At 55.2% G+C, this 26,265-nt stretch overlaps 1 protein-coding gene across 4 annotated transcripts in view; it reads left to right on the top strand.

Annotated features, from left to right (window-relative positions):
* Positions 1-1,055: 1,055 nt before the first annotated feature.
* Positions 1,056-26,265, top strand: part of FLT4 (fms related tyrosine kinase 4) — a 46,306-nt gene continuing 21,096 nt past the window's right edge. For 3 of the 4 annotated variants that reach the window (XM_015293742.4, XM_040646854.2, XM_015293744.4), the window contains exons 1-6: positions 1,058-1,211; positions 16,031-16,127; positions 21,080-21,354; positions 24,693-24,805; positions 25,664-25,826; positions 26,073-26,212. In XM_015293742.4, coding sequence (XP_015149228.2) covers positions 1,154-1,211; positions 16,031-16,127; positions 21,080-21,354; positions 24,693-24,805; positions 25,664-25,826; positions 26,073-26,212 — 846 coding nt within the window. In that variant the 5' untranslated portion in view covers positions 1,058-1,153. Of the gene's footprint in view, positions 1,212-16,030; positions 16,128-21,079; positions 21,355-24,692; positions 24,806-25,663; positions 25,827-26,072; positions 26,213-26,265 lie in introns of all 4 variants that reach the window. The other variant, NM_001293093.2, reaches the window with a different exon arrangement.

Consider the following 26,265-nt stretch of genomic DNA (forward strand, 5'->3'; position numbering starts at 1 on the left):
GACCTGGGGGTCTTGGAGGCATTCCCAGCCTTAATGATGTGGTGATTCCATGATCCAGCTCTCCCAGGGTTAAAGACTCCCTCACCAGGCCGGGGGCGCTGGGATAAAATAACGGCTGCGCTTGGATTCCCTCTGACAGCTCCGGGGAAGGGACAGGGTGATTTCTTCCCCAGGTTTGGCAGCGAGGGCAGCTGAGAACACAAGACGTTTTCATGCCTTTTAGAAGCCACGAGCACATGGTTCTTATTCAAGCTCTTTTTCTCTATTTGGTGTCTGCAGGCGTGCGTAACTAACAGCCCAGCGGGGCGCAGCGTGGGGCTGTGTTTATTTATCCATTTGGAGCTCGGTGGGCGCGTGAGCAGGAGGCCGGGGCTGCAGTGTGCTCCTGGAGCTCCAGCATCATCACCTCCACGTCCACAGCCGTGTCATCCCGCTGTCAGCACCCTGCTGCCATCCCGCTGCTGCTGCCATCCACTCGCTGTGCCCCAGGGTGTGAAAGATGGGTTTGGGAAAAGGAGCAAAAGGAGTGGAGTGTGTGGGATGCACGGGGGTTTGGGTGCACGGCCAGCGGTAGGGTTTGTTGTACGTGTTTATGGGTGCGTGTGGGTGCTGAGAGCAGCACAGCTGCTGCCGGTGCGTGTGGATGGCCTGCAGGAGGGTGGTCCGTAATCCCTAAAGGAACAGCTGTGCGTGTGTGCACACAGGTGTGTCCTCGGGGGGTGCAGGACCGCACGTGCGCAGGTGTGAGCTTCCAGGGAGCGCACAGACAGGCAGGGAGATAGGAGCCGTGCGCGTCCACGCGCAAGGTGTGCACCCCCGTGGCTGGGAGACACACGCGGGGCGATGCGCTGGAGCGGGTGGGACGTGAGCTCGTGGAGATGCCTACAGCCGCCATCCCCCGCCTCTGCCCGGAGCCGCAGGTGCAGCCCCCCCCTCCGCCCCGCCGCCCGCCCCGTACCGCCCCGCCCCGCCCCGTACCCGCCCGACGCCCCGCGGGGTTCGGCGGAGGGCGGCGGGCGGCCCGAGGAAAAGGAAGCGGTCCCGGTGCTCCCTCCCCGCCCGCCGCCGCGCGTCGCCGCAGCTGGGGAGCGCCGGGAGCACAGCTCGGGCGCGGGGCGCTCCGCACCGCACCGAACCGCCCGCAGCCCCGGAGATGAAGAGAGTTTGCACGCTGCCCCTCTGGCTGTGGCTCGGCATTGTCTCGGAGGCAGGTGAGCGCTGCGGGGCGCGTTGCGGGGCTGCCCCGGGCACCTGCGGCGATGCGGGGGGTGCGGCTGCCCCGACGGGGCCGTTCCGAGGGCGTCCCGCGGAGATACAGGGAGGGCGCTGCTTGTAGGGCTGTCCCGCGCCGCGCAGTCCCGCCGCCTTTCCCAGCCCCGATGGGGCGCACCGCGGCTGTCTCCGACGGCTGTGACGCCGCGCCGGGGCTGCGGGTGTGCGCGGTGCGAGAGGGAGAAACGTCCTCGGAGCGTTAGGATGGGGATTCCTTTGCTGCTGCAGGGAGACCCGCACTCTGCTCCTTTATTGTTCGTAGGCAGAGGCATCGCTCCGAGCGTCGGGAGCTGTGCTGGGAGTAGGGCGGGAGGAGGAGGGGGTCCGTGAGCCGCTCTGCCGACTGCCCACCCTCCTCGTGGTGGTCACTGTGGCCCACTTTGGACTCCCCCAGGGCGGGGGGTTGGCGAGAGGCTGAGGGCAGCGGGCTGAGCCCCGCGGCTGCGGCGTTGGGCAGGTGGATGCGGCTCCTTACTGACCGTGGGGTGCGGACCGGGGGGCACCGCCAGGAATGGGGCACCAGAGCCCTGGGAAGCTGGTGTGAGTCGACTGCTACAGATGGAAGCGAGATCAATGGGAAGTTGGTAATGTGGGAGGAATGCAGGGAAACGAATTCGGGGGCTCAAATAGAGTTTTTGTAGCCTTCAGCTCAGTGACTCACTGTCAGCGGCAGCATTGGCTCACGGGGAGGGCTGTAGGTCTGGGTGTGGTGGTGCAGAGTGGGCTATGGGTAGCACTGCTGCGGTTGGCGCTGCCAGCATACCGTGCCCTCAGTGATATGGATGCTCCAGTTCCACAAAGGGCCCCTGCTGTGGGTGGCACAGCTGCTCACAGCTCTCTCGTTAGTGGTCTGCAAAGCGGTGCGTGGCTGTGCCGCATCCCTCCATCTCCCCGAGGTGTGGGGCTCTGTGTGGGTCTCACTCAGGGCTGCACACTGCTCCGGAGTTCTGCTGTGCTGCCTGATGAGTGCAGCACAGAAGGGAGATGTGGAGCTCAAGCAGGGGACCATAGCCCCTCTGTTAGAGTCATAGAACGGCATGGGTTGGAAGGGACCTTAAAGATCATCTTCTGTCTCTGCCTTCTGTCCTGCTATACCTAAGACCAATTTTTCAGTGCTCCCAACTGCGTGCCAGTATTTGCTCCCCTCAGAAACAGGGGTGTGAGTGCAAGATTGCTCCATGGTGGGGATAGTGGAATAGTTTGGTATGGGACCGTGGAGAGCCTGTCCTGGCACTGCACCCCGTTGACCTGCTCAGTGGGAGGAGGTGAGCTCTCGCTGCGCCCCAGCTGCACAGTGACCCCAGGATGGAGCATCCCAAGGTCAGCCTCCATGCACAGCAGTGGGATTGCTCACACCCTGCCCCACTCCTGCAGTGTGACCCCATGGTGCAAAGGAAGGGCCCATGCTTGTGTAGGACATGAGCCGATGGCGCTGGCGGCTGCTGCTGCCCTCCTCGGAGCACGCAGACCTCCCAGCTGGGTGCACGGCCAGCCCCTGCCAGCAGCAACGTTTATGCTTGCAGATGGGATTTGGAGCACTTGCTTTATGGCAAGCAATAAACATGGGCCATTTCAGCAACACCCTTTCATGCAAAAACCTGGGAGTGTGCAGCAAGCCCTGCTCTGGTCCCCAGCCCAGTCACTTGGTGGTGAAGCAGAGCCAGGGCTGGGACAGCAGTGCTGGGGAGGGGGCACCCGTGGCCTCACCGTTTGCTGAAGGAAAACCTGAAGGGAATGGGGTGCTCTCCCTGCCTGGGGTTTGGCTTTGGCATGCTGGCCTGCAGCTTGCTGCCTGTGTGTACTGCTGCAGGGAGATTGGTGGCTGAGCTCAGCTTGATGTTTGGCTGGGGGGGGGGGGGTGTCACACCTCTGGCACCACAATGACCCCGACCAGGAGGGACCCACCCAGCCTCCATGCTGCCCCTCGGTTCCATGCAAGATCCCCATTCCCAGGGGGATCTCAGCCCCACAGCATTTTCCAGGGCAGGCATGGGAAGGGCAGGTGCTCCAGGAGGGAACAGGCTGTTCTCGGGGCAGTTCCTGGGGAGGGAAAGGAGAGCGGGATCCCACGGGAACAGCAGCAGGGCCGTGGCCAGGCAGCCACTTCTCCAACGCTGTGTGAGGCACCTGTGATGCTCAGGGTGCCACTGTACCAAAGAAGCAGGGGGTCCTATGTGGGTGCTCAGCCCTTGGTGGCTTTGGGGAGCAGCATGAGCCCCACGGGGTGCACCCACAGAGTGAGCATCACCTGCATCTTTGCATTCAGGCTGCTGGATTAAACAGCACCAAGCAGCGGGGGCAAAGGTTTGGGTGCCTTAGTTTTGGGAGGCTGCGTATTTATTCCATGCTCATCCCACCCAAGGCTGCACTGTGCTGGGTGCTGCAGGCATGGGGAGAAGCTAAGAGCTCCTTGCCAGCCAGATCTCACTGCCCAGGGAGTGGTTGTGGTGGTTTCCTTGTGAGAAACAACTCAACACCGCAGAGCTCTTCCGCTGGGCAGGACGGGCAAAATCACAGCACAGTGGTTCCCTGTGGGTGGCTGTGGTGGGGGGATGAGGAGCGCAGTGTCACCTGGGGCTGAGGCACACGGTGACATCTCTGCTTCTGCATGTCCCCACCCAGACAAGGGGGCGCTGCCCCAGGGGGGTGCAGTGGAGGAGCCCAGGACCGTGCCCTGCACCAGAGCTGAGCTTATCCCGAGACCTTCATCAGCAAAAGAAATGCTGCCGCAGCTGCATTGGCATCTAGTGACTGGTTAAATTAATTCCAGGGTTTTATTGCCTTTGGCTATCCCAGACCTTTGTTTCTCGTTTCATGTTGTTACAAGGGAGGGTTCACCGGGCCCCAGGGGGCCTTTTTCTCTCTGGTTGGAATAGTTGTGATGTTTTCGGCACAAAGTGTTATTGCCCATCTGCGGTGCTCATTGTTAGCGCGGAGATGGCCTGCGCTCAACTGGGCAAGGAGGCTCCTGGTGAAAGTCCCCCTGGTTTTAAAGGCAGCGATCTGTCCTGGAGCCGTTTCTACGCTGAGGGATCAGAAACAGGTCTGAGGCAGTGACTCGTGTTTCACCTTACAGCTTCTTCCACGTGCTAATTGTTTTTCTTGCTGTGGTTCTGCCCCCGCCTCCCAGCGTGAGCATCGTTTGGGCCAAGCGTGGAGGTGCTGTGGGACGGACGTCATGTGCTAATGGGGAGGATCAGTGCAGGGGGTCCTGGAAAGGCTCCAAGCGATGGGACAGGGCTGTGGGGAATGGCGTGAGACATCCGAGCGCGTTCTCTTCCATCTGGTCACGGGGTGACCATACAAAACCTTCTGTGCAGGGAAAGGCAGCAAGAAATCAGGGGTATCCCCAGACAGGGCGTGAAAAGGGCTGCAGACCCTCCTGGTCTCCATCCTCCATCACCAATGGACAGAGCTGTGTAGCGAGCAGAGATGAAGGGGAAAGGTGGGACTTGACCTGCCTGTGTGAGCAAGGAGGGACCCAGAGCAGTGCGGTGATGCTCTTGAGATCCTTTGATGCATCCAAAACCCCGTGCACAGTAGTTCTCTGCCCACAGCGGGGTGAACGTGGTGCTGTGATGGTGACAGTACTCAGTATAGCACAGGGTAGGGTTAAGCACAACGGCACGGTGCCGGTGCCAGGCTCAGTGTCCAGGTTCTCCCTGGTGGAGGTCAGCAGTGGTTCATGGGAAAGGAAAAATTGGCAGCTGGGCCGGATGTCCCTGCATTTCCCCTCTTCCTGCAGCCGCCTGAACGATGTTCCTTATTTAGCTTTCCTGACGGACAGGAGGAATCTGATGGCGGAAACTGTCACTGCCTGATAACAGCGTGGGGAGCGCTGCGCTGGGCGGCACAGTGGGGAGCGGGGCAGTTCTGGCCCTGCGTTGGGATGGCCATGAGCAGGGAGGGCACCCACAGCCCTTTCCTGGGTGCTGCTTGGTGCGAAGGCAAGGTTTCCTGCTTGCTAGCAAGGGGGGTGTGAGCAGCACCAGGAGCTGTGGCCAAGCACAGACATCAGCACTGGGACTGCCATCCATGCAGGACTGTGCCAACTGAGCACAGATGTCACTGCACGTTGCATCCTGCTTTCTCTCCATAGGAGATGGCATCCTGCTAGCTTCTCGTGTGTGTGCCCACAGTGACCAGCCCCAAAACCGCAAAAGGTCCCGAAATGCAGCCTGGATTTCAATGTATTCATTGATTTTTATCTTGCATCTGTGGAGGCCACCAGGCTGCTCCCATACCAATAAGAGCATTGTTTCCATGGCAATTAATGTATTTTAAAAGGGCAGAATGTACAGAGAGACTGTATTTTTTAAAGAGCAAGCCCTAAGTAGAGCAGCCCTTACCCCCCATGTGGATGTTGGACTCTCAGTTCAACTGCACAGCGCACAGATTGACATCACTGTGCGTGGGGTGCACAGGGCTCATGAGGAGGAATCACTGCTCCTTTGCTGTCTGGAGAGTGTTGTGTTCCGTGGGGCACTGGGAGCTCCAAGATATGTGCGTGGCCAATTCTGTTTTAGCTGAGCAATATTTAAAATATTACAATTCTGTACCCTCTGAGCATCGCCCTCTCTGACCCCATTATCCACCACAGGCAGTGCCACAGATGCGCACAGGCCTGGTGGATGGGGAAGGCAGCAGGAGCCCCTGCCTTCTGCCCCCAGACCGGGGCTCAGCTCGATCCCCACAGGGATAACAGGGCTTTGGCATCCTCCCTGGCTGTTCCGGGGCAGAAAAAGCAGCAGAGTGCACAGCGTAAGTTGTTTGTTTGAAGTTACACACGCTGCTCCTGGCGTCACTTCCCTGCGTGGTGCACGCTCACATTGCAGCAGTGTGAGCTGACTCCCATGAGCTAACTTCCCACAGCACCTTCCTGCCACAGCCGTCATCTCACCCAGACGTAGTCACGGCAAAGCTGAGGATACTGCTTACCCCATGGCCTGCAGCCAGAGGGGGAGAAAGGCATCTTTTGGACACACTCCGTGCCATCCTCCAAGCGGTGTTGAAGGGCTTTTGTTGGGGAGCTGCCCGGGGATCGGCAGCACCCCGAACCCAGCGTGGTTTCCCCATGTAGGAAGGGTGTGTGGCATCCGTGTTGGTTGGGGAAGCATGTGTGTGTCCATGCAGACGTGTGTGTGCTGTGGGCTGGCTCCAGGGCTCTGTCCTCTGCCTGCGACTTGTTTTCCCTCGTTCTGACATACGGCCGTCTGCTGAGATGGATGGTGGATGTGGTGACCTAAAAAAATAAATACTGACAAAAGTAAGGGTAAAGTCAATAGTTTCCTTGGACAGCAGTAAATCTTGATATCTACCAAGGCAGAAGGTTGGGCACAAATTGTGGTTTGTATTTGGATTTGGAAACTGCCAGCTCAGAGTGATGACAGCAAACAAAACAGCATTCAGCAGAGGTGACGGCACTGAGTGCCCACAGAAATCCATCACTTCACCGTGGGCTGTCCCAGGCTGAGCTGTCCCCGCTGTGATCTGCTCTGAGTGGCCGTCATCCCATCATGGTGCTGCAGCACTTGGCTGTCGGGAAGCAAAGAGCAGAGGTTCAATGGTGGGGAAAGTCTACAGGGTGAGGTGTCCTATGAGAGATGCTCATATGCGTGCCATGGGTGTCCCTGAGCTGATGGATGGGCAGTACAGGGCCATTGTGCTGGGATGGAATGAGGGGGAGGCGATGCTGTGCTGCAATTGGAGTCACCCAGTAATGCTTTGTGGGACGTCTGGCCTGAGGACTCCACATTGGGGTGGGATCTGGGCATACACTGTCTGTCCCCTCTTCCCCCTGGGATGTCCCGGTGTGCAGAACAGAGGAGCTACTTGGTCAGGGCACTAGCAAGGCCTAGAATGTGTCTCAAAGAGCGTATGGGGCAGGGGAGAGCACCAGGCTCTCCTTTTATATGACAGTAGGAACACAAGGCTGCCTTCGTCACAGATAAGTGTTGGCCATGGGGTTATGGTGGTGATGGAAGGCAGCAGGAGACTCCGTGCGGTGTTGGCCCTGCAGTCACCTTTTCCAAAAGAAAAACACTTCTTAGTACAATAGTAGGTTAAAAAAAGAAAAAAAGAAAGAAAAATAAACAGAGCCCCATGTGAACTTAGGAAAGTTGTGCAAGTGAGGAGAGGTGCCTACGGTGAAACGGTGGAGGGGCTCTGGTCCCCCTGCCCACGTCTCTACTCAGCCCCTTGGTCCAATGCCTTGGCAAAATGGTCCTAAGCCAACGCCTTCCCATCACGCCATGAGGCCGTGGGCACCTGGCAGTGACCAGGCAGCAACAGCTGAGGAAGTGGCGTGTGGTCTCCTTAGCACCATTCCCCCTGTTGGTACTCTGCTCCTCCAGTGGAAGTCATTCACATGTGTCAACGCTTCCTTCCCATCGAGCTGCTTGCGTGCTCTGCCCGCTGGGCTGCGTGGAAGGGAAGCACCTTTGAATGGGAAAACAACTGTCAGGCTCTGGGTATGAGCTTTGTAATCAGGTCGTTATGGAGCTTGGTAACCCCCTTGGAAGCTATTTTTAAAAGCAGCATAAGGTGGTGTAGCCTGCTGGCCTTCAAATAGCACCGCAACCCAATGCTGCCATTTGGACTGGGTGTTCCATCGTAGGAGTCCTGCTGCGATCTACAGAGTGTGACATTTCAAACTCAGCCTCTCTTGGAAGGGACTTGGATGAATTTCATATCTGCATGAGGGGTGTTAGGAGGAGGTGGGGAGAGAGAGCTGTGCAGATGTTTACCAGCCAGCTAATCTTGAGTGATGCGGATACCCCGATGCACTTTGGCTCTCAGAGCCGATGATTATCATCTCCCACTGCAGCGGGTCCTGGCTCGTGGGTGCAGCTGTGTGCCAAGAGAAACCCAGAGCGTGTCCACAACACACCCCGGGCACCCCACAGTGCTGGCAGGGAGAAGGCAGGACATTCTGGCTCACTGGGGTGAGGAGCAGCCCGGCAGAGCCCTGCGTTCAGGCAGAGCATCACTTCGCTCCTTTCCAATTCTGTTCCTCTCGGGGATCCCACAGAGAGCAGTCAGATATTTATTAACCGTGTCAGGAAAGACTTTGGGTTGGGCCAGCTCCGGCTGCCTTCAGGGGTGGCAGAAAGCCCCCTGTGCTGCAGTGTTTTTCAGGCTGAAATTCCTTATCTCCCCGCTCGTGGATGCTGGGGGGGCTCTTGGGTCTGCAGCGATCACTCGGCTCTTTCCGCAGCGCTCCCCGCTCACACGTCTGACCTCGTACCTGAGGTTTCCTTCCTCCGCCGCTGCCCCCGGTGACAAACGCTTCTTTGAAGCAGATCCCTGCTATCTTCCTGCCTCCCCCCGTGCCCACCCCAGTGGTGGAGGCAGAAGGGGCCGTGCGGATGCACCGTGCACACGTGCGGGTGTGCACATGGAGACTGCACGTGGAGGGCTCCGTGCTCCGGCTCCCCAGGCAGCAGCGTGCTCTCATGCCCGTGACCACTCTTCCCTTTGCTTTTTCATTATGATTATTTTTAGGTTATACTTGTTGCTTGAAAACCTGGCTTTGATGATCAGGAAGTTAATGTTCCTCCTGCCCTTTGCTTGTGGTTCCTACTTTCTGGACCCGTCTTCATCTAAAGGAGCTTTTTAATGTCACATTGACTCTGGGATGAATCTATTTTCTTTGTTCCATGTTATCTTTCGTTAGGAGCTGTAAGGATTCCTCCTTTCTTCCTTGAGTATTTCTTTTTTTCCCCAAGCTAAAGCAGCCCAGTTCCTGCTGCTCTGCCTTCTTCAGAGGTAGGGCTGGAGGTGCATAGAGGCTGCATTACAGGGAGCCTGGAGCAGATGGAGAATTGAATCCACGTTTTCCAGGGCCGAGATAATCACCTAATTGCAAAACTGTTTTTTCCCCCTCTCACCCTGCTCATCAGCTTGTCCTACACTCAGCAGCTGGAGAGCAGCTCGAGGACAGGTTGTGTTGTGGAGCAGCATGGGCATTGCCAGCTCTGGGGCAGCTGCATGGTTGGAGGGCTCTGTGCTGATTTCTGCTGGCAGCCAAGTAGCAAACATCTGGATGCAAACCCCAGGGTGGGGAGGTGGAGCAGCAGGGCTTCTCCTTTTGGCACGGTGCCTCCCAGTCCAGCTGTGAGCCTTGCAGGTGCCCGGAGAAGGCCACCCTGATGCTGTCTGGGTACTGCTTTGCTGACCTGCTCAGCCCATCCACAAGTTGACAGTCTTGGGAAAAGCCAAACTCCAAAGGCCAGCAATTAAACCCACGCACATCAAGCAAAAAGCAAACATTCAACTTGATTTATTTTCTTTCCAAATGCCACTGCCCTTTTCTCTCTGCATTTAGTGGCAGCCCTGGGAATCCCTCTGACTTCCCAGTTAGATGCATCTCCCATCGAGAGGTGGATGCCACCTCACTGAGCTCTGCCCTTCCACCAGCCCAGCTCCGGCTCTCTTCACAGAGTGCTTCACTTGAGCATGGTTTAGGGATCAGCTGGTGGCAGGGATGTGGTTAATGGTAGCAAAGCCAAGTGTGCACAGAAACCTTGGGCCCATCAGCACCGCTTCCCAGGCTTCCCCTTCCTTGTGCAGTGGGACCTTGCTCATCTGCCTTGCAACTTGTGCTGGTCGTGGTGGTCCACCAGGTACTGAGTCTGGTCCCACACTTGTGGTCCATCCATTGCATCCTTTCAGGTAAGAGGTGCAACAGATGGTGCTGGTTCTATCTCTGGTCCCCTAAAGCTGTCCGATCCCTCTGCTCTTTTTGTGCCACGTTAGTCACGTCCTGCGGGGGCAGAGAACATGAGCAGGGTGAGATTTGGAAAGAAGTAAATTAAAGTAGGAAGAGAAGCAACCTGACAGTCCTTAGGATGTGGGAGGGTAGTTTTAATTGAGTTCTGCAAGGGTTTAGCCATGCAGTTAATAGGGGCCGCTGGAAGAGGGGTGGCCGTGTATGCTAAGCAGGGCTGTGTGGAGGCGGTGGCAGGGTGGGAGCTGCCCATTCTGGCACGTTTGGGGCTTTCTGGCCCTTGGGGAGTGAATCCTTTGGGCAGAATGGGGCTGTTCCTGTCTGCAGGCACTGTGCGTCCCACTGTGCCGGAGCTGCCCTCTGAAATGTCAGGGAGAGGAAGCAATCCTCGGCTTGTTAGTTTCTACAAGGAAATAAAACACACAGATGGCTGGAGCATCCTCTATCTCAAAAGCAGGAAAAAGATTCTCCGGGTGGGAGCAGGCGGCCAACAAACCTGGAGCAATCCAGGGAGCAAACAACGCGGTGTCTGGCCATCAGCGGAGGGCGGGCTGGTGGGGAAACTGGCTGTGATGTGCGGGAGCATCCCTGGCCCAGCGAGAGCAGCAAACAGCCGCTCCCCCGGGGCACGGGGAGGCTGCTGACAGCAGAGATCCTGGAGGAGGTCTGCAGGGTGGCCCCGGCTGACCCGCTGCCCCGGGCCGGACGCGGGGTACCTGACAGAGGCTAACTTTGGCTCAGGACGCAGCCTCTTGGGGAGGATGGAGTGGGGAACGAGCACCGGGGGGAGGGAGAGGAAAGACGGCAGGAGACAGAAATGCAAACATGGCCTGAGAGCTATGGGGCAGGGGGAGGGGGGGAGGAAAAAGCAGGGTAAACCTGGCAGGATGGAGCAGGAAACCGGGCTGGAGCGAGCAGGGCGATGGTGAGATAGTGCTTCCTGCGGGGGGAGAGGAGAGAGGCAGACAGATAAACACTCTGAGTGATGGGGATGCTGCAGGACACAGCGTGGCGGCTGCTCCTGGCACGTGGGTGGCTGTGCCCATGCTGGGTGCCTGAAGCAGTGGCACATAGTGGTTTGGGTGCTTCCATGTTGCACCCTTTGTTGAACTCCTCTGTTTCTGTCTCCTGATGGGGCCACTGGCTTGCAAGTCTAAAAGCTGGAGGAACCCAAAGGGCTCATAGCTTTATTTCATTCCCCATCAGTGGAGGGATTATAGGATTGTGCGCCTTGGCAATAAAAAATAACCAGTTACTTAAAGCCTACGAGCTGTAAGAGGTGAAGCAGGCCCTGGGGTGCTAGCACTTGAGGCCGTGGCAGCTGTTTGGGTTGCAGCCACAGGGCTGTTGTGCTGTAGTGTTGGACATGAAGGCTCCAGCACCCACTAATGATAATCAACCCAATACTCTGTGAGCGTTGATTGAATTCCTGTAATTATTAATCTCCTGTCTCCCTTGCAGGAGATTCCTGCAGGAATCCCTTCATGTCTTTGCTCCCTGTTTGGAGCAAAGGAGCACCTGATGCTTTGTGAATATCCACAGAGTGGTGAGGGCACAGTTCTGCCACGTTTGTGTTTGATGGCATTTCAGGAGGTGAGGTCTATGGATGTAAATCGCCATGGCCAAGGGAGCAGCACCCCGCTTGCAGTCCTGGGGCAGAGGCTGCTTTGTTTCAGTGCCCGTTCTCATTGTGCTTTAGAGCTCTCCCTGCCCGCTGTCAGGTTGGAGAGAAAACACCCGGTGCTTCATCCCCACAGCCATTCATTTCTCATCCGTATGTGGTATCACACCTATCTGCAAAACAAGAGGAGGAGATGCCAGCCATGCATCCATCCTCCCTTTGTTGCCCTGCCAGCTCCCCACTCCTCGTGTGCATGACATTTGTGCTTTGCTGCTCCAGCCCACGGCTGGATGCCTGCCCTGGGTGTGGGCAGGAGCTGCTCCACGTGGAGCTTCAGCCCTGCAGTGGGACACTGCACGTGGGCATTTTGTACGTGGGCAAAGGTCCCCTGTCCACAGACAGTTGTGTGAGGAGGGGGTGACTGGAGCAGAGTGTGGGGGGGTTGCACCTGTGTCTGCCAGGGTTAGGTTCTGCAGGGCAAGGGGAAACAGTGCACATGCAGTTCTGAAGGCAAATGCTGCTAATTCTGATGAGCCCAGCCTGGAAAGCCAGAGAAAAGATTTGCCCCTCTTCTCCAGTGCTAGTGTTTGACTCTCTTCTGCATCAGTCTGTTTCCACAGCTGCCAGTGAGGTACTGGTATTTTGTCACTGACTTGCCAGGAGCAGGTATTTGCTGACACAGACGTGTCATGCACCATAGCTGCTAAGTGAGTGCCTTGCCCTACTTGTGCAGGGAGAGCCTCCCTGGTGGGTCTGAGCTTTGGGCAGCCAAGTGTTCGGGCTGGGGGTGAGACCCAAGAGAAATAGGAGATGCTGTGCAACATGAGACTCATCAGGCTATCCGCTAGCTCCAGGCCCAGAGCGAAGATGGAGCAGTAGCAGGATCAGGGTGGCTTGGCTTGAGCAAAGGGGGAAGAGGAATTGAGCAAGAAGAGAGGGCTGGAGGGATCAGGGCCAAAAGCACATAGAGAGTGTGTCCAGGGGAGCTTTGCTGCATTCATGTTGTCCAGCTCTGATCACGAAACCTCCAGGCACTGAGTTTGGTGGCAGGAGCACAAGATGGGTTGGTTTAGCTGGGGACTTGTCATGGCTACAGCAAGAGCAATCCAGCCTAGCACTGGGGAAGGAAGTCAGAGAGAAGGACAGAGTGTGAACAAAACTCCTCTCCGGAAAGGCGCCCCGTTAATCAGTCAGCGGGGCCGACTCAGCAGAGAGGGAGGGAAGGGGAAGCACAGAGGGGCTGCAGGGTGTGCGGGGGCTCAGAGGCAGGATCCGACACGGGACTTCCTGCAGGCTGCTCAGTCTCTGTGGGGTGCTCTAGGGTGGATAACTCTTCCTGGGGGAGCGTGGCTTCCCAGCCAGGCCCCAGGGTGCAGGACATGGCTTCACGCCATATGTGCAGCCCTGCTGTTGCGCTGAGAACTGTGGTGGTTGCAGGTTGTGGGAAGAGGGGTGGAAAGGGCTGGGGAAAGTGATGGAGCCGTCAGTGATAAGGGAAAGATTCAGCACTGCCCCTTTCGGAGCCATGTACTGAGGGATCAAGGCTAGAGAAACTGCTGTAAAGTGCACTTCTCTGAAATTAGACAAGGTGTGAGCGGCTGTGGGATCCTGCTTCCTCTCTCCGCATCCCATCAATCCCCCTTCTGTTTATTTTAATATCCCACTGCCAACTTGCTTGGAAACCATCTTGAAAAAACAAAGCCTGCCGGGTCTGCCGCATGCCTTTTTAATTACATTAATGCTCTCCCCGCGCAAGGGCACAATTCAGTGTGCACCCGCAGGCCCAGGAGATAAAGCATCGCTGGGGCTGGAGGTGGGGAAGGAGGGAATGGGAGAAGAGGAGACTCTCAGTGCTCTGGAGACATCTCCCTCGCACCCTGGGATTTGCCAGAGACACAAACCATCTGTGTGCCGGTCAGAGGAGATTTAATGGCCGAGATCAGCACTTGTGGGGCACCCCCTCCCACGGGGAGGGATGGGGCAGCAGGGGCCGGATCCAGCTAGTGAGCACAAAGAGGGATGAGGGGTGATTTGGGGGAAAGTTTGTGGCCCGGCAGATGCTTTTGCAGATAGATAACTCCGTGCATCCCTTGCCTGTGCTGGGTGCCACAGGTGGCTGCGGCCACCCGCACAGGGAGTCCCCAAGGCTGCCATCAGCCAGAGGACAAGGAGGGGTCTGGCTGGCCACAGAGAATAGTGGGGGGGGGCTGGGTTGTCACAGGGCCCAGCCCAGCGCTGGCCACAGGAGCATCCCCAACCCCACAGTGCGGTGCTTTCAGAGGGAGCCATGGTTCCTTTTCCTGTTGTACTTGTGGAGTGCCGCAGACAGGATGCATCTGCAGGAATCCCACAGCCTCAACCTGCACAGATCCTTTCCCCTCCACCCCCTGGCGCTGGTTGCAGCAGGTCACCCCGTGGCACGTGAAGGCGTGCAGGGGTTACTTCTCTGTGCATCAGCCATAAGGCTCCCACCACCCCTCGTCATGGGTTTAGGGCTTTGCGCGGTGCCAAGGTTTTGGGATGAGCTTTCAGGGAACCAGCAGCCCCATGGCGAGCCTGGGTCTGTCGCCTTCTTGCTGATGTGGGGCATTGACAGGCTGTGGCCATCTGGAGAGCAGTGTTTGCAGGGGGATAAGTGTGTCCGGTATTCATAGGAAGTGCAGCTTAGTGGTCAGATTCCTCCCCGCCTTTTTTAATAAACCTCGTTACATTTTGAAGGGATTTGACCAAAAATGCGCTTGTTTATTTTCACAGCCCACGGGGCGCATTTCTGTGTGGGACATCCCCAGTCCCCTGCGCTGGGGAAGGGGAGGTGGAGGCAGAGCGTCCTCCACGACACCGACCCCATGGACTGGTTGAACACCAAGCAACGGCTGGTGTGGTGGCTGGCTCACTGCTGACACTGATGGCTGTCTGTGGGACCAGCCATGGCGAGCGGGGCTCCGTGCGGGCGGAGGAGGGCCGAGGCGAGGGAGATGGCGGGCGGCAATGGCCTGCGTCCTGCCGTTGCCATGGGGGCAGCCACGGGGATGGCTGCTGCGGAGCCACGCGCGGGCGGGAAGGAAGTGGAGAACAATTGGGCAGAAGAAGGCCGGCAGGCTCAGCCCGGCGGTGCTGCTCGGCACGTCCCTCTGCAGCCCCCACAGCGGCCATGGCTTCCCTGCGGCCTAGCTCTAAGCGCTGCCCCTCCAAAGCCTGGTGCTGCCGGGGGACTGGCGGCCATTTGATGCCCCTGGTTGCTGAGGGCAGGTTTGAGGCTGTCCCGCAGAGCGTGGCGGGGCTCTCCTGCTAGGAAGTTTGCATCTGCAGGCTGTGGTTTTGGAGGAGAGGCCTCACGTGGCGTTGCTGCTGCTCTGCCAGGTTTCTCTGTGATTGATAAATGGGCTTAAATGGTATGAAGGAAGGAGACAGACCCAAGAAGACTGCAATTGCACAAACCTCACGCGTCTGTAAAGATCAAGCTAGCAGCATATTTATTGCATTCCTTTCCTCCTTAGCATTTTGCATCTACCTGAGTCACGTTTTCACATTTCACAACTCTATTTTTTTCCCCTCTCTTTCTGGTTAGTTTGCTCACTCGTCTTGCAGTCATCAAAGCTTTTCTTCTGCATTATCTTGTATCCCCAGAAGCTGGAGTTTTAAGATAAAGATCATGAAGCAATGACAGTTAGAAGCACCGTGCTAATGGAAAACAGCTCTGAGAGTAACCGGTACTTCGAGATGTTTGTCCATGAGCAGCTCGCACGGTGCGTGTCCTGCACTGCGTGCCGGAGATGTGAGCCCATCAGGAGTGGGACTCTCCCAGACAAAAGCTGGGAGAAGTGTGTGATAACGTGTTTATCTGCATCTCCTGTGAGCCTGGATAGTTTCACTCCTGGAATTCTTGTTCCCTGTGGCGCTGCTGTCATCCCCAGAGGGTCAGTCCTCTTCGGGTTACTGTCTGTACCCAAAGGCAGAAGGGCCTGCTGGCCCCTCTGAGCCTCTGTGCAAATCCAAGAGTGCTTGGTACAAATACAGGAGTGCTTGTGGTACCCGTGCAGGTGGATTTTTGTATCCCTGATTACATTGGTACATAAAATTGGCAAGACTGTGGTTAGATATATCATTTATCAATGCTGCAGGTGAGCTCAGCCTGAGTCATCTGGCAAGGAACACCTCGATGCCCCAATTTCTGATCTTCCATTCTTTTTCTGGCACTGGAGTGGCACTGAGGGACGTGGTTGTGGTCACAGTGATGGTTGGACTAGATGATTTTAGATGTCTTTTCTGACTTTAATGATGATTCTATGAGATGTTTGCTTCAAGGGGCGTTGCTCTAGTCCAGGCTCGTGATACCCAGCTGCTGCCCACATCAGTGGGTCTGCACTAGCAGATGTCTGCATCACACCCTATCTCCTCTCTCTCCACAGATCTGGTAAGCAGCTATTCTATGACCCCTCCTACTCTTAGCATCACCGAGGAAGAACACGTCATCAACGCCAAGGACACGCTGACCATCACCTGCAGGTACGGTGCAGGCAAGCACAACTCTGCTTATAGACCACTCGTAGCTGGTAAGGACCCAGCAAGGAGAGCCTGTCAGGGGGATTTTAACTGCAGTATACCTGCAGATAAGCATGTCTGGTTAGAAATCTGCTACACGAACCGAGTGTGAGGTAATCTAATCAATTAATTGAAAAAGAAGCTGGAGGCATCTCAAAGGAGATGGTGATAACCTCTACTGGAGTCTTGCAGGCAGAAGGAAGAGAAACACTTGTGCAATCTGATGGCTTCCTTGTAAGCTCTTTAGGGGAACTGGCTTCATAACTCCCCTGGTCTTGTCTCTGATGTTTGTTCTCACCTCATCACACTGCTGGAGTTGTAGTTCTGGTTTCCAGATTTGGCAGATTATTTGGGGGGCATGGAGAAATGTCCATGGGAGAAGGCAGGGCTGCGCTCGGTGGTGGTTATGAGAGGCTGACAGCTTTTCTATAAAGCTGGGATTTCATTCTCTGCTTTGTGCATTTGAGGGTGAAGGAAGAGAAGCCCGAGCCAGGCTTGGTCAATAACTCCTAAAGAGGAGCTGGTCATTTTGGAGTCTGGCTCTGAGAAGGTGTTGTGTCTGAACTGATTTGTCCCATGCTGGGGCATTTGGCTGTACATATTCTCATCACTACTCCTTATCTTGGAAAGCACATCAGAGAGGAAAAAAAAAGCAGAGCTGGAGTTTCCCTCCAGCAGCTGAAAGCAGATCCATGCCTGGGATCTGAGCGCTAGGGCTCAATAGGGGTATAAATTCAGCATGGGCCTCAAAAGGGTATTTCTCAGTGTTATATATAACCACTAAGCAATTACTACAAACACTTGGCTTGTATTGCGTTCACGTCTTGTCACAAACATATTTAACTTTCTCTGGAACAGATGGCATTACTCTTACTTTGTGAATCAGTTCTCTGCCTGGGAATAGAGACAGAAGAAAGGCTGTTTGATGCTCACACTGAGCTGATTCCACATGGGCTGGGAAGCCAAGTGTTTGTGGGCTTGTTCATAGAGTGACCTGAGGAGCCGTGGTGTGTGCTAGGCTGTAGGAAATGCATGACTGGGCTGTGGTCAGCCACAAGCTGCCATGGAGAGTGTGGAGAGGGAGCTTGGAGATTCTGGCTCCTGCTGTGCTGACTCTCTGCAGACCCAGCAAGGCTTTCCCAGGTCAGCCTGGACACATTTGGCCACAGCCTCCCACCACACTTTGGCTGTGAGTACCACACACAGTGAAGCAGACCTGTGTTCTTGCTGTAACTTCAGGCAGGGAAGCCGATGGGAGACTGGGACCTGCAGAGACAGCCCTGTGTTGCCTGCAGATTGATCCAAGGCTAAAGGACATTCTGAAGTTGGAGGTGTGGTTAAAGACAGCGTCTTTTGCGGTCAAGCATGAACATACCTATTTAGCACCATGAAGCGGAAAGCCTTTCTTTTCCTGGATGGGAAAGATGAGATTGCCCTTTCCTTGTGCACTTGCTAGTTGTCAGTTAGTATGAAGGAAAATCACAGTGGGGAAAAAATGTGGCCCTCTGGGGTCGTGCAGTGTCCTTCGCACCACCCGCAGGTGACAAGTCTCAGCATGGCTCCGAGGTTCCCCTTCTCCCTGTGAGATCTCAAGCCCATGTTTGCCCCACGCCTTGAGAAGATGGTTTTGCCTGTGGGATGCTATTACTTCGTTTGAATGAAAAGCAAATCTTTCCTGGTCCCTGATCTCTAATTACACCCAGCTGCTACTCCAACCTCTTCTCTGGACTATGGCCCACCCTGGGAAGACCTGGCATGTGTTAATGGGAGCTGAAGGGAAAAACACGCAGACCACCAAGGGAACAGGCAAAGGAGAGGGTGATGGGGCAGGGTAGGGCAGAAACAAGTACAAAATCAAATCCAGGATCCAGAGATTCTTCACTGAGCATCATGTTGGAGGTGGCTTTGGTTTGACCCTGGTTCTTCCCTTGAGAACAATGTCCTCTGGCTGCTCTTTGAGCTGCCCCGGAGCCAGGAGCACAGGCCTGCTTGAAGCAGCACTGCAGCAGAAAACTGAGCCCAAATCCCCCCACATAAGGCTCCCTGCAGACCTTTCCAGCTTCACCCACTGAGCGTGAGAGTCCCGCAGCTGGCTGTGCTCTCAGGCTCCCTCACAGCTCAGCCTGGATCTCTCCCACTTGCAGCTCAGTAGCCCCCCTCCTGCTCCTTCTTGCCCCAGAAGTGACAAGAGTACGTGCCAGGCCACAGGATGTCTCTGGAGCTGAGCATGCTTCACGGGGGCCTGAAGACACAGCACACCCACAAGGAGTCACTAGGTGCTGAGGCTCTGCAGTTTTCCCCCATCGCCCAACACAGTGTGCTCGTCCACGCAGAACAGGGGACCTGTGTAGGAGCATTCCTCCAGATACAGATCATGCCAGGGCTGGCTGGAAGCCACAGCGATGTTTTGATCAAGGCATGTGGCACAGCAGGGTGAAGGGACTGGTGGACAGTATGTCTTTTATTAGCTCCCATCCCGAGAAGGAAGGAAAAAAACATTGTGAACCTCCCCAGCGCAGGCTGACAAGAGCATGAATGCAGAGAAGCAGAGCTTGTTGTGCCCTTCCAACTCATGAATGTTGGAGCAGAGCCTGCAGGAGCCAGCTGCACGACAGCCTTATGGAGGGATCGAGCTGATCCTGGCCGTGCCAGCCCCATCCCATCCCACCCCACAGGTGCTGAGTACCTGAGAAGAGAGTGAGCATCACTCAGTTGTGGTGTTCAGAGAGGGAAGAGCAAGGGTATCCTTTGCTGCCCAGTGACTTGTTCATAGAGCTGACTCACAGATGTTTGCGAATGCATAAAGCCTACTCTGGCAGAAAGGAAGTATTTGACCCTGGAGCCCTCTTGGCTCCTGCAGAGGAAATGAGTGCTGTGACGGGGATGGAGGAGCCTGAGGACCAGGCAGTGCCCTGCCACATGGCTCCGCAGTGGCGTCCGGGCACATACCACACCTGCTGGCGTCCGGGCACATACCACACCTGCTGCTCCTTCCTACATGTGTGCGACTGCTGTGAGCATCCTCTGTGCTGCTGAGGGGGGGGGGATCTGCCTTATCCCACCAAAGCCCATAGCCACAGCCAGCTTTGCCCGTCATACCGCGTGTGGGAGCTTCAAAGAGGATTGAAGAGAAGCAGTGCCAATTGCAAAGACTCCCTTGAAGAGCATCTGTCCTGAAAAGATTTAGGAAAACAGCTGCAGAGAAGCCTGCAGTGCATCTGTTTCCAGCTGGCATCAGCAGGCTCCGTTGCCCAGAGACACGTTATCACAGAGCTGAAAGAAAACAACTTGGGAACACATCTTCAAAGATGACAGATAGGTGGGAGGGAGCAGTCCCAAAGTGCTGCCTGGACCTTTTCCCAGACGCACAGGGCAGCCTCAGAGAGAAATCCAGGTGAGCCTGGCCTCGTTCCTGCCTTCATCTGGTCCTCTTAACACACCGGAGACACCAACTTGGACTGGCATTAATGCCTTTACATTCTGTGTCCCCACTGGGTCTGGTCAAGCAGCAAATGATGCAAGGAATGTTTTAGTTCAGCCCACAGGCTGGTTGTCAGGGCTGTTTGCACTGGCCCATCCGTGTTTATATAAATACGTGTCACTCAGCTACTGCTGGCCTTGATGGTTAATAAAACAAGTGGGTCTGATAATGCGTGAAAATCCCAGCGGGTAAACAAACAGAAAGCGGAAACGCTGGAGACTTGTGCAGTTACCCTGCTGCACACTGAGTGCCAAAAATGCCTGAGCAAACGCAAAGGGCTTCGGGGCTCCTTTGCTCAGTTGGGGATTGGAGCTCTCAGCTCTTCCTGGGGCTGGGGCCAGGTACTGCTGTGTGCCTGGTGCAGTGGGTGTATGGGCGCAGCAGCAAAGGCCACGCTGTCCCTTGCAGTCAGGATCCCGCTGTGGTGACACTTGTGGTCTGGCTGTGCTCAGAAGCATCTGCCCCAGCCCTGCTCCAAGGCTCCCCTGGCTGAGGAGCTGCCTGTGTCCATGTGCCTATTCCCAAATGGCATAAGAGGTGACTCCAGTTTCCCCTAATAGCACAAACAGTGCTGACAAAAAGCCATTTTTTCCCCCCAGCTCTCTTGAGATGTCTTCTTTTTTTTCTCCTCATCTCTTTTTTGCCCATTTTTCAGTGACTTTCAGCTACGCTGGCAAACATTCAAGTGTGGACTGCGCTATGCTCTGAAAGGGGCTCTGGTTTCACGGAAGGAAACTTCCAGCATGGCATAAAAGCTTGGTTTGTTAGTAGTAAACAAGAGTAGTGAGAGCAAGCTGTGGTAGGGTGCCTGTGTGTGTGTGTGCATACGCCTCCCATGCTGGGCATCCTTGGCTATATATAAATACACACATGCATTCTTGAGCTGGAGGTTTCTTCTCTATCCCTGACTCCTTCCTGCTTTTCTCTTGCTTTCTCTCCAATCTGCTCTCCTTCTCCTTCCCACTCCATTCATCACGCAGGTCCCAGCCAGCAGCTGTGCTGAGCCAGGGGGAACTCATCATGTCTGTGTGCGTTCTTAATAGCTCTGAACCCTTTTAATAACGAGGGGGAATAGAGAACAAATGGATTCTTTCCCTCAGGGCCCTGTATGACTCCCTGTCCTGGCATCAACAGCAGTAGGACAAAGTCACGGGAGGGACTGCTATCTGTCAGCCTGGCATGCCCGGGAGGTGACCTGGGGTATGGGACCGGCCTCTGCTTGCCGGGTGATTAGGGAAGCTGCTTACCCTCTCCTTGCACCTGTTTCCCTCTGCGGAAGAGGGCTGTTCCTCCATGCCCCAGCCTGAGAGCTGAGGCTATTTGGGACACGTGCAGGGCTGTGCGTGCATGTGGGAGGGGAGCAGTGGGTTGTAAAACCCCCACCGTGTTCACTCTAATTGCCCCAAAGCTAATTCTCCTTTTTGCCCATTTCCAGAGGCCAGCATCCCTTAGAGTGGTCGTGGCCTGGAGGCAAAGTGGACCCCCGTGGGAAGGAGAAGGAGATGGAATTCATGGCCTCAGCAGCACCCAGTGGGGGCCGGGCGATCCAGGAAGAGGACTGCGAGGGGACGGGCACGAAGCCCTACTGCAAAGTGCTGGTGCTGACGGAGAGCCAGGCCAATGACACGGGTTACTACCGCTGCTATTACAAGTACATCGATGCCAAAATCGAGGGCACCACAGCGGTCAGCGCCTATGTCTTTGTGAGAGGTAAGAGCCATATGGTGGGGTGGGTGGGGGGCTTGGGGCCGACCTACGTGTACCAGCACAAAGTCAGACAGATTAAAGAACCCAACATGCCCCCCCCCACCTCCTCCCAGGGCTGTAGGCTTCGGGAAAGGACCAAGGGCTGCTCCTCATGCAGGAAGCAATATCCGTCCATTTCTGGGGGACGGCAGCAGCACCTGGGATTCAATTATGTCCCAGCCTGGGGGCATTGCTCCAGCAGGGCTGGAATGTAGGAATTTAAGGAGCGAGAGCCGAGCCTCAGAGATGCTCTGACGCTATAAAAAGCACAGGATTTAGCTTCTGGGCAGCTGGGGGGGGGGGGTGCTCTCAGAGATGCTAGAGGTAGAACAGGGCAAGGGATGATAATGCTCCATCAAGCAGAGAAGAGGAGTGGCACAGACCCGCTGTGCGCAGCCTCCTTGGAGCCACAGCCCCACATGCGGTCTGCACAGGGGCTGCCATGCAGGCAGCATTATGAGGTGTGTTTGGGAGGGGAAGGGCTGTCTGCCAAGCTTGGAGCTGCGACCTCAGCACAGCAAGGAGCTGCAGGGGCCCATTCTCAGCTTTCCCTGTTCCCCAGGGGTCCCCCTGTGCTGTCCCCCCACCGCCTACAGCAGGATCCAGCAAGATAAACGAGCGCTGTCCCCTGGAAGCAGTTGGCTGAGCTATTTCTCTTTCCGCCCCCATTTCTTAGAGTTGGTGCAGTTGTCAGCAGCCAGGCAGGTCATGACATACAAGATGCATTTTTTCAGAAGTCCCAGGGCAAAGCCAAATTTACCTCTGCAACTGTGCAGAGAAAAATGTAGAGGCAAATCAGAAAAAGCTGGGCAGCTGCTGGACAGGAATTGGGGTCTGTCTGGGCAATTGCCTCCTCTTCACGTGGGCGCTGCTGCCCATCCTAGAGAAAAACAGAGCTTCTCTGGGTCTCAGGAATGTTGGGAGGAGGCGTCTGTGAGTTGGGCGGGGGTATTCAGTTGCTCTTGAGCCTTGTATCAGGAAGAAGGCAGAGAGCTCCTTAGGCATGCAGCTGAAAGTACAGCCTAACAGGCTTACATGCAGGTTGTGCTTCTGCAAGAGCCTGGTTTGTCTGTGGATGTGGATGTCCCTCTGTAAAATTTTGGATTTCAAACCTCCTGGAACAGACAAGCGTGGATGTGAGATCCAGCAAGTGCCACTTTGTCCCCTTGTTCACCTCTTCTCACCTTTGGCCTCACCTACAGCTCAGTAATGGTTCTATTTAGCAGAGAGCAGCAGTGTGCATGTGTGATGGAGCTTAGGGGCAATAAATCCCATGCTGTCAGGGTGCATGGGACTCACAGCGCCTGCGTACAGCATGTGTGCAACAAATCCAGACAACACCTTGTAGCATTGCTTTGCACGCAGCTACACAGGATGTGTTCATACTCATTGCAATCAGGCTGTGCCCTCTTATGGCTATCAAACAGCCAGGAAAACTCAGGATCCTCTTGGAGAGACTTTCCAGGCAAGAGAAGGGGCATGCTGAGGAAAACCCAGGAACACAGTAACTGTGATGACTGCAGAACATCCAGATAAAACCCTGCCTGTTCCTGCTGAACTGGGCTGCAAAGTGAAACTGTCCCTGGAGAGTTTGGAAGGGCTGATGTAAGTGTCAGGGATGTTTGGAGACAGCGTGGTCAGACCACAGATTTATCCATCAGCCTCGTTTGTCATGTTAAGAGCTTGGTGGAATTGCCAGAAACAAAATATCTGTACTTGGCTGGGAATGTTGGTTCTTCTGTATTTTCTACCTGCAGCTCAGTTCTCAAATGAACTCTTCACACGTCTCATTTCTCACATGTGTGGTTTGGTGTGTGTTTTGTTACCTCTACAGATAGCGCTGTAAACATACAGAATGCCTCATCAGAGTGAAATAGGATATGGGCAGCCGCCATCTCATCAGGCTTAGCATATATTAATGAAGGAGATACTAAATTATTCCCATCTGACCCATTAAGACAGCCTTATAGAAAGTATGTGATGGGATCAGAGAGGGGAGTTAATGCATGAATCACGAGCATGTTGGCAGCTGGGGCTGCCCAGTAAATCAGCGCATTCTTGGCTGCCCTCTGAGCTTGGAGGGGACCTCATAGTCTCTCACCTCTGCCAGTTGTGTGTCTCCTCCCTCTCATGTGCCCAGGGCTTGGGAAAGGAATGAGGAACATGTTCACACTTTGAAACAAACCTGTGATTTAGGAAGGCAACAATCCTGTGCCAGGACTCCAGGAAAGAAGGATCCTCTGGGCATCCATCTTTTCATGAAGAACTCACCGTTACATTTCCCATGCATGGCTTCTTTCCCCTGAGCTGTAGAAGAAAAGACTTCACCTAGAGTAGGTCTTTGCAGCGTGACTATGACCAAAGCAACAGCTTTCTAGATTAAAATAAATGTCCTTATGAGCCTAACAGTGTGAGCACTGAGTTGGAATGGGTTGAGGCCAATGTGATTGGAGCAGCAGGATCCCCAAATGGGGATCATTACTACTCACATCTTGGGCTTACCATTTTAGATGGGTGGCGTTAGGGATTGTCTAGCAGGGGAAAAGAATCCCTTGCAACCCAAGCCAGTCTGTGATTCTACGATCAGTTTGGTGCCCGGCACAGCGGCTCAGGGCCATGATAGATCTCTGCATGCTGCCACTGAATCCCCTCCACAATGGACCCCAATGGGTTTTGTCAGGTTTGACACATGCAATGTGCTGAGCAGGATGGGACAGCCCCTCCTGCCAGCACTTCATCGTGGTGCTGGCCCCACGTGGAGGAGCACGGCGTACCACCCCTGGCCTCACTAAGTCATTTCAGGGTGGTTTTGCTCTTCCTGTCAATATTTGTGCTCGCAGCAGTTGGGAGGCAGTGGAGTGGCAGTCCTGGAAATCTCAATTCATCTGTTTATCTGCCGGCAGGGCCGGCTGCAGGATGACATCTGCATACCATTGCACTGCAGCTCACTTCCTCGCCCTGGAAGGTCGCTCTGCCTGCCGCTGCTCCAGCGCTGGCACCAGCTGGGCAGGCGTGGAGCCCAGCATGAGACCCAGTGGTTTCACAAAGGGTCAAACCCAGGCAGAAACCTTGAAGGGGCCAGGAAAGGGGAGGTCATTTCCAGCACTGCCCAAACGTTGCAGGAGCTGGCTGACCCGGTATGCACCCTTTGCATTCAGGGTGTGTTTGCTGCTGTGGCACATCACAGATGGGGCTGATCAGCCCAGCACCACTCCCTCTGGCAAGCTCACAGTGTGTTAAAGAAAGCCAGAAAGCCCTCTTGCTCCTGTTTAGTTGTCCTTCTGTTTGTATCCCTTCCTTAGATTTTGAACAGCCATTTATCAACAAGCCAGAGACGCTCCTCATCAGCAAGAAGGAGAACACGTGGGTGCCGTGCCTTGTGTCCATCCCAGACCTCAACGTCACGCTCATCTCGGTGAGAGCTCCGCCGGTGGGGCGCTGAAGACCAACACGCATTGCATTTGTTGTGCGTTTGTAATTGCCTGAGTGGGAGATGTACAGGCACTGCCAGGAATGGAAAATGCATGAGATACATTTTCCATGGAAAGTACAAGCCATCGGCTTCCTTGTTTTATTTGCTGGTTGAGGCTGTGTTGTCCAGTTCCCTTGGGCAGACCCCGCAGGTTTCCTGCCAGCTTTGCACCTCTTCTCTGGCTCTCTGAAACCAAACAAGACTTTGATTTGGTCCCATAGCATCCCCTGCTTGCTCTGATCTCTGTGAGCTGAAAACCCCTAGGTGGTAAGCAACCCCTCGGGGAAGGAGGCTGCAGCTCTGGGGCTGAGGACTAAATACAACTCAAAACAACTCTATGATCAGCTTGCTTATGCCTTTTTTTTTTTTTTTTTTTTTACAATGCAAATACATCCTTCCAGGATGAGTGTTACTATTGTACAAAGCCCTCCAGGGACATTCCGGGGGCCAGGGGCCTTTCCCTTGCCCGGGAAGGACACTACCCAAGGTCAGACCCCATCCCGGTGGGGCTGATGTTTGGGACATCGGCATCAGTTTCCTCAGCTATCACTATCATTTTCCATTCCTGGAAGTCTCTGGCCTGCTCTGCAGATGGGGAGGCTTGCAGTGCAGGATACAGCCGCTTGGGGTATAGCGGGGGCTGCGATTCCTAGATGACAAACCCTTGGGGGAGAGAGCAGGAGGCCAGCATAACATAATGCTGCATCGTTTCTTCCCGTAAAACAGGGTTGTTAGCCAGCGTGAAGGGTGGGAATGTCGTCATCCTCTCATTTCACTTGGGAAAATGTTGTTTTTTTCCAGCAAAATTCCCTCATCCACCCTGACAGGAAAGCCATCTTCTGGGACAACAAGAAGGGGATGCAGGTACCCACGCAGCTGATCAGAGACTCCTTGTTCGTCCAGTGTGAGACTGTCATCGACAAGAAGGTCTTCAAATCCAATTTCTTCATCATCCACATAGCAGGTGAAAGTCTGGGGAAGTGCAAGGGGACAGTTTGCAGTGCTCTGGTGTAGTTCATGCGGTTGTTATGGCCCTGTCCTCCAGCTGTGTGCCCTGCTGAGATACCCTTAGCAGCAGCAGTTCATACCCAAACCTCCTGTAACCACACAGTCGGAGGTGCAGATTCCATGTTTTTCTGCTTTTCTGAGACCCACACCCCAGCTTCAAATAATTAATAGATCAGAAATGTCTTTTCCTTGTCTCCATCAGGGATTGAACTGTACGACATCCAGCTATACCCTAAGAAAGCCATGGAGCTGCTAGTGGGAGAGAAGCTGGTCTTGAACTGCACAGTGTGGGCCGAGTTCAACTCTGGTGTCCGCTTCCAGTGGACATACCCTGGCAAACAGGTACTGCTGCCCTCTGTGCCATCCCATCCTTCCCGTTCACTGTTCTGCTTGGC

The sequence above is a fragment of the Gallus gallus genome, chromosome 13, assembly GCF_016699485.2.
Source record: "Gallus gallus isolate bGalGal1 chromosome 13, bGalGal1.mat.broiler.GRCg7b, whole genome shotgun sequence".
Taxonomy (NCBI): domain Eukaryota; kingdom Metazoa; phylum Chordata; class Aves; order Galliformes; family Phasianidae; genus Gallus; species Gallus gallus.